This window comes from Salvelinus fontinalis, unplaced genomic scaffold (assembly GCF_029448725.1).
Source record: "Salvelinus fontinalis isolate EN_2023a unplaced genomic scaffold, ASM2944872v1 scaffold_1501, whole genome shotgun sequence".
In the NCBI taxonomy this organism is placed as follows: domain Eukaryota; kingdom Metazoa; phylum Chordata; class Actinopteri; order Salmoniformes; family Salmonidae; genus Salvelinus; species Salvelinus fontinalis.
The window spans coordinates 27,501-37,790 of NW_026601710.1; the positions used below are offsets into that span (position 1 = coordinate 27,501).

Consider the following 10,290-nt stretch of genomic DNA (forward strand, 5'->3'; position numbering starts at 1 on the left):
GAGAGAGAGAGAGAGACAAGGAGGAGAGAGAGGAGAGAGGTAGAGAGAAAAGGAGAGGAGTAGAGGAGAGCAGGAGAGAGAGAGGGAAGAAGAGACAGAGGTAGAGAGAGAGAGAGAGGAGAGGAGGAGAGAGGGGAGAGAGGTAGAGAGAGAAGGAGGGGAGAGGAGGAGAGAGAGAGAGAAGGAGATGAGGTGAGAGGTAGAGAGAGGAGGAGAGGAGAGCAGGAGTGAGAGAGAAGGAGAGGAGAGCAGGAGAGAGAGAGAAGGAGAGGAGAGAAGAGAGTGAGAAAGAAGGAGAGGAGAAGAGAGCGAGAGAAGGAGAGGAGAGCAGGAGAGAGAGAGAAGGAGAGGAGAGCAGGAGAGAGAGAAAGAAGGAGAGGAGAAGAGATAGAGAGAAGGAGAGGAGAGCAGGAGAGAGAAGGAGAGGAGAGAGAGAAGGAGAGGAGAAGAGAGAGAGAGCAGGAGAGGAGAAAAGAGAGCAGGAGAGGAGAAGAGAGAGAGCAGGAGAGGAGAAGAGAGAGAGCAGGAGAGGAGAGAGAGATAGAAGGAGAGAGAGAAGGAGAGGAGGAGAGAGGGAAGGAGGAGAGAGAGAAGGAGAGAGAGAGGAGAGGAGGAGAGAGGGAAAGGAGTAGAGGGTTACTGAGGGGTTAGATTACTACACACAAAGGGAAGGAGAAATAGAACAAGTGTGAGGGAGAGAAAGAGAGGGAGAGAAAGAGGGAGAGAAAGAGAGGGAGAGAGGGAGAGAGAGAAAGAGGGAGAGAAAGAGGGAGAGGGAGAGAATGAGATTGAGAGAAACTCATATGTAGAGATAATCACCACACCAACAGAACCTATGATCTCATTCTGGCCCATGAAATTCAATACCATAGACATTATATTTACTAGGAATGTCTGCAAAAGAATTCTATAGGCTGTGTGTGTGTCTGTACAGTGTGTGTACAGAGTGTGTGTGTGTCTATACAGTGTGTGTGTATACACAGCGTGTGTGTCTGTACAGAGTGTGTACAGAGTGTGTGTGTGTGTGTGTGTCTGTACAATGTGTGTGTGTGTGTGTGTGTGTGTGTGTGTGTGTGTGTGTGTGTGTGTGTCTGTACAGAGTGTGTTTGTGTGTGTGTGTGTCTACAAGTGGCCCAGCCAGGCACAATCCAGGTCAGTTGTATGCAGTCCTGTCTCCTAGACGACAGGACTGCACTAAATCACAGAGCTTTACTTTCCTCTCACTGAGTTAGAGCTGAATCACAGAGCTTTACATTCCTCCCACTGAGTTAGAGCTGAATCACAGAGCTTTACTTTCCTCCCACTGAGTTAGAGCTGAATCACAGAGCTTTACTTCCACTCAAGTATTTAGGGTTGCAAAATTCAGCCAACTTTCAGAAAATTCCTGGTTGGAAGATTCTTATTCTCTCCTGATTCCGGGAATCTTCCAACTGGGATCTTTGGAAAACCTGGGAATTTTGCGCGATACCAGCCCATCCTAAAGCCAGGAGTCATCTCTCTCTCAGTCACACACACAAATGTAGGTAAAACAATTCTGGAATTTTACACAAGCGGTCCTCCTGCTTCCTTGGGTGTGTGTGTGTGTGTGTGTGTGTGTGTGTGTGTGTGTGTGTGTGTGTGTGTGTGTGTGTGTGTGTATGTGTGTGTGTGTGTGTAAACTGCAGGCTCCCGGTACGCATCCTGTTTCCATCGGACCTGGCCACTGCCTGGCACGCGACTCCCACATACACACACATCCTGAGTGTGTGTTACCTGGGTGCTGAGTTGGTCCTGGCTGATGTTGTTGATCCAGCGTGTGTAGCGCTCAGTAGATCCCTCTGGATCCCTGCGGACCTGACAGCCAATCAACTGAGAGAAACACAGACATATCTCTTAGTGATCTACTAGATACATGTGATCAACACAGACACTCACACACAAACACACCAGACAGATAGAGAGGAATGATCTACCAGACAGACAGAGGAATGATCTACCAGACAGACAGAGGAATGATCTACCAGACAGATAGAGAGGAATGATCTACCAGACAGATAGAGAGGAATGATCTACCAGACAGATAGAGAGGAATGATCTACCAGACAGATAGAGAGGAATGATCTACCAGACAGAGAGAGAGGAATGATCTACCAGACAGATAGAGAGGAATGATCTACCAGACAGATAGAGAGGAATGATCTACCAGACAGAGAGAGAGGAATGATCTACCAGACAGAGAGAGAGGAATGATCTACCAGACAGATAGAGAGGAATGATCTACCAGTGGAGATGTAAAACAACCCTAAAGTCAACCCATATTATCATTCCACATAGCTGAACCAATCCCTCTCCCTTCCTCTCTACACCCTGTCTGCTGCACACCCACACAGTTCAAAGGGCAAATAAGCAGAGAAAACCACATGACCTTACTTCCCTTTTCCCCATTCACTCTCTGTGTCTCTCTCTCTATTATCTCTCGGTCCCTCTCTCTCTAGCCATGCCAACCCCCCCCACCTACTACACATGACCCCCTAACCTTTGACCTGTAACCCCACAGCTCACACTGAGACACACCTTAATATACACCCACACCACTCTATCAGAAACACTACCCCACTACACAGGACAGAAGGAATTTGGGGAACTCCAGACATGCAGAATGTTAAGGTTTTCCTGTCTGTTATGATCATTTAGAGTAGACAGGGAGAGCAGGAGAGAGGGAGGGAGGAGATGGAGGAGAAGAAGAGAGGGAGGGAGGAGATGGAGGAGAAGAAGAGAGGGAGGGAGGAGAGGTAGAGAGGGAGAGAGGGAGGGAGGAGATGGAGAGAGAGAGGGAGGAGATGGAGAGAGAGAGGGAGGAGATGGAGAGAGAGAGGGAGGGAGGAAATGGAGAGAGGGAGGGAGGAGATGGAGAGAGGGAGGGAGGAGATGGAGAGAGGGAGGGAGGAGATGGAGAGAGGGAGGGAGGAGATGGAGAGAGGGAGGGAGGAGATGGAGAGAGGGAGGGAGGAGATGGAGAGAGGGAGGGAGGAGATGGAGAGAGGGAGGGATAACTCATCAGACTAGAGCTGTACTCTCTCCCTGGGCTCTAGATAGACAGAGTGGTACTTACAGAGGTAGAGTTGAAGAGGCAGGCCTCGTATTGGAGATGTATTCGCTGAGGCATCATCACATCATCCTGGAACACAAACAGTTACAGTTAGCATGCTCTCTCTCTGTCACACAGTTACAGTTAGCATGCTCTCTCTCTCACACACAGTTACAGTCAGCATGCTCTCTCTCTCACACACAGTTACAGTCAGCATGCTCTCTCTCACACACACAGTTACAGTCAGCATGCTCTCTCTCACACACAGTTACAGTTAGCATGCTCTCTCTCACACACAGTTACAGTTAGCATGCTCTCTCTCACACACACACAAGGTTAGCTAGCTCTCTCACACACACACAAGGTTAGCTAGCTCTCTCACACACACACAAGGTTAGCTAGCTCTCTCACACACACACACAAGGTTAGCTAGCTCTCTCACACACACAAGGTTAGCTAGCTCTCTCACACACACAAGGTTAGCTAGCTCTCTCACACACACAAGGTTAGCTAGCTCTCTCACACACACAAGGTTAGCTAGCTCTCACACACACAAGGTTAGCTAGCTCTCACACACAAGGTTAGCTAGCTCTCACACACAAGGTTAGCTAGCTGTCTCACACACAAGGTTAGCTAGCTGTCTCACACACAAGGTTAGCTAGCTGTCTCACACACAAGGTTAGCTAGCTGTCTCACACACAAGGTTAGCTAGCTGTCTCACACACAAGGTTAGCTAGCTCTCTCACACACACAAGGTTAGCTAGCTCTCTCACACACAAGGTTAGCTAGCTCTCTCACACACAAGGTTAGCTAGCTCTCTCACACACAAGGTTAGCTAGCTCTCTCACACACAAGGTTAGCTAGCTCTCTCACACACAAGGTTAGCTAGCTCTCTCACACACAAGGTTAGCTAGCTCTCTCACACACAAGGTTAGCTCTCTCTCTCACACACAAGGTTAGCTAGCTCTCTCACACACAAGGTTAGCTAGCTCTCTCACACACAAGGTTAGCTCTCTCTCTCACACACAAGGTTAGCTCTCTCACAAACATTTCAAGGCGTGTTGATGGGTTTAACAGTGTGTTTGTTATGACTAGAGCACTCCGGGAGGTCACGACCTTCAGAGAGGATCTAAACAGACATGTTCAGAATCAACACTTACACACATATCAGACATAACACACACATCAGACATAACACACACATCAGACATAACACACCAGAGGTAGACAGAGAGAGAGAGACAGAGAGAGGTAGACAGAGACAGAGAGAGAGACAGAGAGAGAGAGAGAGAGAGAGAGAGAGAGAGAGAGAGAGAGAGAGAGAGAGAGAGAGACAGAGAGAGACAGAGAGAGAGAGAGACAGAGACAGAGAGACAGAGAGACAGAGAGAGAGAGAAACAGAGAGAGAGACAGAGAGAGACAGACAGAGACAGAGACAGAGAGAGAGACAGAGAGAGAGACAGAGAGAGAGAGAGAGAGAGAGAGACAGAGAGAGACAGAGGTGGAAAGAGAGAGACAGAGAGACAGATGTGGAAAGCGAGAGAGAGAAAGAGAGAGAGAGAAAGAGAGAGAAAACCAGAAATGAGGGTCTACTATATAAATTGATGGAAAGTGGTGTTGGGGGGAAAAACATTGGACATTATGAAACCCATGTTCACAAACAACAAGTGTGAGGTTCTTCTTTCCATAGGGCCATGGGGTGACACAGGGATGCAGCTTAAGCCCCGCACTCTTCAACATATATATCAACATATATATCAACAAATTGGCGAGGGCACTAGAACAGTCTGCAGCACCCGGCCTCAGCCTACTAGAATCTGAAGTCAAATGTCTGCTGATGATCTGGTGCTTCTGTCCCCAACCAAGGAGGGCCTACAGCAGCACCTAGATCTTCTGTCCCCAACCAAGGAGGGCCTACAGCAGCACCTAGATCTTCTGTCCCCAACCAAGGAGGGCCTACAGCAGCACCTAGATCTTCTGTCCCCAACCAAGGAGGGCCTACAGCAGCACCTAGATCTTCTGCACAGATTCTGCCAGACCTGGGCCCTGACAGTAAATCTCAGCAAGAGATTGTACTCTGTACTCTCCCTGGGCTCTAGATAGACAGAGTAGTACTTACAGAGGGAGAGAGGGAGGGATAACTCATCAGACTGTCTCACAAATACAAATTCCATCTAGACACCGTTGCCCTAGAGCACACAAAAAAACTATACATACCTTGGCCTAAACATCAGCGCCACAGGCAACTTCCACAAAGCTGTGAACGATCTGAGAGACAAGGCAAGATGGGCCTTCTACGCCATCAAAAGGAACATAAAATTCGACATACCAATTAGAATCTGGCTAAAAAATACTTGAATCAGCTATAGAACCCATTGGCCTTTATGGTTGTGAGGTCTGGGGTCCGCTCACCAACCAAGAATTCACAAAATGGGACAAACACCAAATTGAGTGTTCTAATTCCACAACAACTGTTAAACCACATCAGGAGAGTTCAAGAGTAGCTGCCCTTTAATTGAATTGTGCCCCAGAGAGACACTGTTGTGTTTGGTTAGCGGTGTCTCTATAGCGGTTCTAGTAGCAGTGTACATGTGATGGGAGAGTTTGTAAAACAAATGCCCACCGCATTGATAGAAATCATAACGATATCATTCTGCCAGGTGGCCTACTTTACAGTCAACATTTAATTGGGAAGGTTTTAGAAATGACCGTTTCCGCACGCTAACCGTTTCCGCACGCTAACCGTATCCGCACGCTAACCGTTTCTGCACGCTAACCGTTTCCGCACGCTAACCGTTTCCGCACGCTAACCGTTTCTGCACGCTAACCGTATCCGCACGCTAACCGTTTCCGCACGCTAACCGTATCCGCACGCTAACCGTATCCGCACGCTAACCGTTTCTGCACGCTAACCGTATCCGCACGCTAACCGTTTCCGCACACTAACTGGCTACACAGAAACAGGCGCACAGAAACAGGCGCACAGAAACAGGCGTTACTTCTTCAGGAAACAGGACTCACTGCTTCATTCTCTTCATGGATTATGGAGAAACTAATTCAACTTAACTACTATTCTAATAAGCTCAATACATTTAACTTCCTGTTCTCAGTCCAGAGGCTCAGCCAATGATTTCGATATGAGACACCCCACCCCCAAAAAATGTTTTTACTTCGGATCTCCCTGACTCATTCTATTAAACTCTGAGAGGGCGGAGAGGATAATATTTAGAGAGATAATGAACTCTATTTGACCATTTCATTATATTTCTAGGTCTGATGTTATCACCGTTTTCTTTCAACTCTGTTTCAGCCCAGTCGGGATAAGAAAGAGTCTCATTTCAGGAATTATGCTTTTTTTGGGGCACAGAACAGCCCCAGGCATCTTAGACACACACACACACACGGCGGGGGCCAGAACTCGTGACTATAATTCAGTTCCATTTTCATATTTTGTATTTTTCGTGCGTCACAAGCCAGAGCATATCCGAGTGTGTGTGTGTGTGTGTGTGTCCCTGGCTGCGATGTCTCTGTTTAGTGCTTTGGTTCTCTGGCTCTCAGATGCGCGCCAATGGAATGGTCTGAAATGTAAAAACTCTGCCCACCTCTGGCACCGGGCCATGAAAAACAAACTCGCCCATTGACATTACACCGGTAACATGCAGTGGAGTGGAGCTTAGGCTCATTTAGCAATTACTAAGTGTAACACACACACACTCTAACACAAACACTCACACAGACTGGAGTCTCAGTACTCATGTTATTCTGACAGCTCTGTCAAACATTTACTCTGATACAGTACCCACCTGTTATATAGCCTGTGTGTGTGTGTGTGTGTGTGTGTGTGTGTGTGTGTGTGTGTGTGTGTGTGTGTGTGTGTGTGTGTCTTACTAAACGTGGCCCAGATGTGTCAGACAGCAGCAGCTCGAGCATGACGATGACTCCCTCCAGACCTCTACAACACACACACACACACACACACACACACACACACACACACACACACACACACACACACACACACACACACACACACACACACACACACACACACACACACACACATTCTCACTCCGCCTCCCTCTCCCACATACTGACACACACATTATCACACAAACACACAGGAGACAGGTTAACATAAACACGTTGTGACTCACAGCGTCCTGAAAGCAGAGGTAGGTTCCAGAGCTCTGAGACACAGCCTGGTTCTTGGCATGACCCACTGGAGGAGAGACAGAGGAGAACAACATGGGGTCTGTTACAAAACACACACCTCGCGTACACACACCTCGCATACACACACCTCGCATACACACACCTCGCATACACACACCTCGCATACACACACCTCGCATACACACACCTCTCATACACACACCTCTCATACACACACACCTCTCATACACACACACCTCTCATACACACACACCTCTCATACACACACCTTGCGTTCGTACACTTACCTCCCCTGGGTTGGGCGGAGTCATGGCCAGAGATCACCATGGAAACACCTCTCCTTTCCAGCCTCTCCCTCCATCCCTCCACTATCGCTCTGGAACCATCCTGACACACAAAACACACAAAACCACGCACACACAACCCATACACGCACGTATGTAACTCACAGTGCTGTAGTATTGGTACTACTGTAGTAGTACTGTAGTAGCATTCTGATAACTCACAGTGCTGTAGTATTCGTACAACTGCAGTAGTACTATAGTAGTATTCTGATAACTCACAGTGCTGTAGTATTGGTAATACTGCAGTAGTACTATAGTAGCATTCAATAACTCACAGGGCTGTAATATTGGTACAACTGCAGTAGTACTATAGTAGTATTCTGATAACTCACAGTGCTGTAGTATTGGTAATACTGCAGTAGTACTATAGTAGCATTCAATAACTCACAGTGCTGTAGTATGAATAGTACTGCAGTAGTACTATAGTAGCATTCAATTACTCATAGTGCTGTAGTATTGGTAACTCTGTAGTAGTACTGTAGTAGTATTCTGATAACTCACAGTGCTGTAGTATTAGTAGTACTGTAGTAGTACTGTAGTAGTATTCTGATTATTCACATTGCTGTAGTATTGGTAGTACTGTAGTAGTATTGTCGTAGTATTCTGATAACTCACAGTGCAGTAGTATTAGTAGTACTGTAGTAGTACTATAGTAGTATTCTAGTAACCCACAGTGTAGTAGTATTAGTAGTACTGCAGTAGTATTCTAGTAACTCACCGTGCAGTAGTAGTAGTAGGACTGCAGTAGTTCTATAGTAGTATTCTAGTAACTCACAGTGCAGTAGTATTAGTAGTACTGTAGTGGTATTCTGATAACTCACAGTCCTGTAGTATTGGTACTACTGCAGTAGTACTATAGTAGCATTCAATAACTTACAGTGCTGTAGTATTGGTACCACTGTAGTAGTACTGTAGTAGTATTCTGATAACTCACAGTGCTGTAGTATTGGTACTAGTACTATAGTAGCATTCAATAACTCACAGTGCTGTAGTATTGGTACTACTGTAGTAGTACTGTAGTAGTACTGTAGTAGTATTCTGATAACCCACAGTGCAGTAGTATTAGTAGTACTGTAGTAGTACTATAGTAGTATTCTAGTAACCCACAGTGCAGTAGTATTAGTAGTACTGCAGTAGTACTATAGTAGTATTCTAGTAACTCACAGTGCTGTAGCATTGGTACTACTGTAGTAGTACTGTAGTAGTATTCTGATAACTCACAGTGCTGTAGTATTGGTACTACTGCAGTAGTACTATAGTAGCATTCAATAACTCACAATGCTGTAGTATTAGTAGTACTGTAGTAGTATTCTGATTATTCACATTGCTGTAGTATTGATAGTACTGTAGTAGTACTGTGGTAGTATTCTGATAACCCACAGTGCAGTAGTATTAGTAGTACTGTAGTAGCACTATAGTAGTATTCTAGTAATCCACAGTGCAGTAGTATTAGTAGTACTGCAGTAGTAATATAGTAGTATTCTAGTAACTCACAGTGCAGTAGTATTAGTAGTACTGCAGTAGTACTATAGTAGTATTCTAGTAACTCACAGTGCAGTAGTATTAGTAGGACTGCAGTAGTTCTATAGTAGTATTCTAGTAACTCACAGTGCTGGCGTCATCGTAGACAGACAGTTCCATAGAGCCAGTGTAGTCCTGGTTCAAAATCCCCTGCAGACAATCATCCAGCCAGCAGGAGGCGTTATGCACTGGCATGACTATAGACTAGAGAGAGACAGACAGGAGGGGTTATACACTGGGATGACTATAGACTAGAGAGAGACAGACAGGAGGGGTTATACACTGGCATGACTATAGACTAGAGAGAGACAGACAGGAGGGGTTATACACTGGCATGACTATAGACTAGAGAGAGACAGACAGGAGGGGTTATACACTGGCATGATTATAGACTAGAGAGAGACAGACAGGAGGGTTTATACACTGGGATGACTATAGACTAGAGAGAGACAGACAGGAGGGGTTATACACTTGCATGACTATAGACTAGAGAGAGACAGACAGGAGGGGTTATACACTGGCATGACTATAGACAGACAGACAGGAGGTTTTATACACTGGGATGACTATAGACTAGAGAGAGACAGACAGGAGGGGTTATACACTGGCATGACTATAGACTAGAGAGAGACAGACAGGAGGGGTTATACACTGGCATGACTATAGACAGACAGACAGGAGGTTTTATACATTGGCATGACTATAGACTAGAGAGAGACAGACTGGAAGGGTTATACACTGGCATGACTATAGACAGACAGACAGGAGGGGTTATACACTGACATGACTATAGACAGACAGGAGGGGTTATACACTGGCATGACTATAGACTATAGACAGACAGGAGGGGTTATACACTGGGATGACTATAGACAGACAGGAGGGGTTATACACTGGCATGACTATAGACAGACAGGAGGGGTTATACACTGGCATGACTATAGACTAGAGACAGACAGACAGGAGGGGTTATACACTGGCATGACTATAGACTAGAGAGAGACAGACAGGAGGGGTTATACACTGGCATGACTATAGACTAGAGAGAGACAGACAGACAGACAGGAGTGGTTATACACTGGCATGACTATAGACTAGAGACAGACAGACAGACAGGAGGTTTTATACACTGGCATGACTATAGACAGACAGACAGGAGGGGTTATACACTGGCATGACTATAGA

At 46.2% G+C, this 10,290-nt stretch overlaps 1 protein-coding gene across 1 annotated transcript; it reads right to left on the reverse strand.

Annotated features, from left to right (window-relative positions):
• Window positions 1-1,441: 1,441 nt before the first annotated feature.
• Window positions 1,442-9,495, reverse strand: LOC129849495 (UDP-GlcNAc:betaGal beta-1,3-N-acetylglucosaminyltransferase-like protein 1). The gene is made up of 5 exons (XM_055916326.1): window positions 9,193-9,495; window positions 7,528-7,627; window positions 7,222-7,286; window positions 3,092-3,157; window positions 1,442-1,848 (listed from the first exon to the last, which is right to left on the reverse strand). The coding sequence occupies exons 1-5, from the start codon at window positions 9,298-9,300 to the stop codon at window positions 1,543-1,545; spliced, it is 645 nt and encodes a 214-aa protein (XP_055772301.1). The 5' UTR covers window positions 9,301-9,495; the 3' UTR covers window positions 1,442-1,542.
• Between the last annotated feature and the right edge of the window lie 795 nt (window positions 9,496-10,290).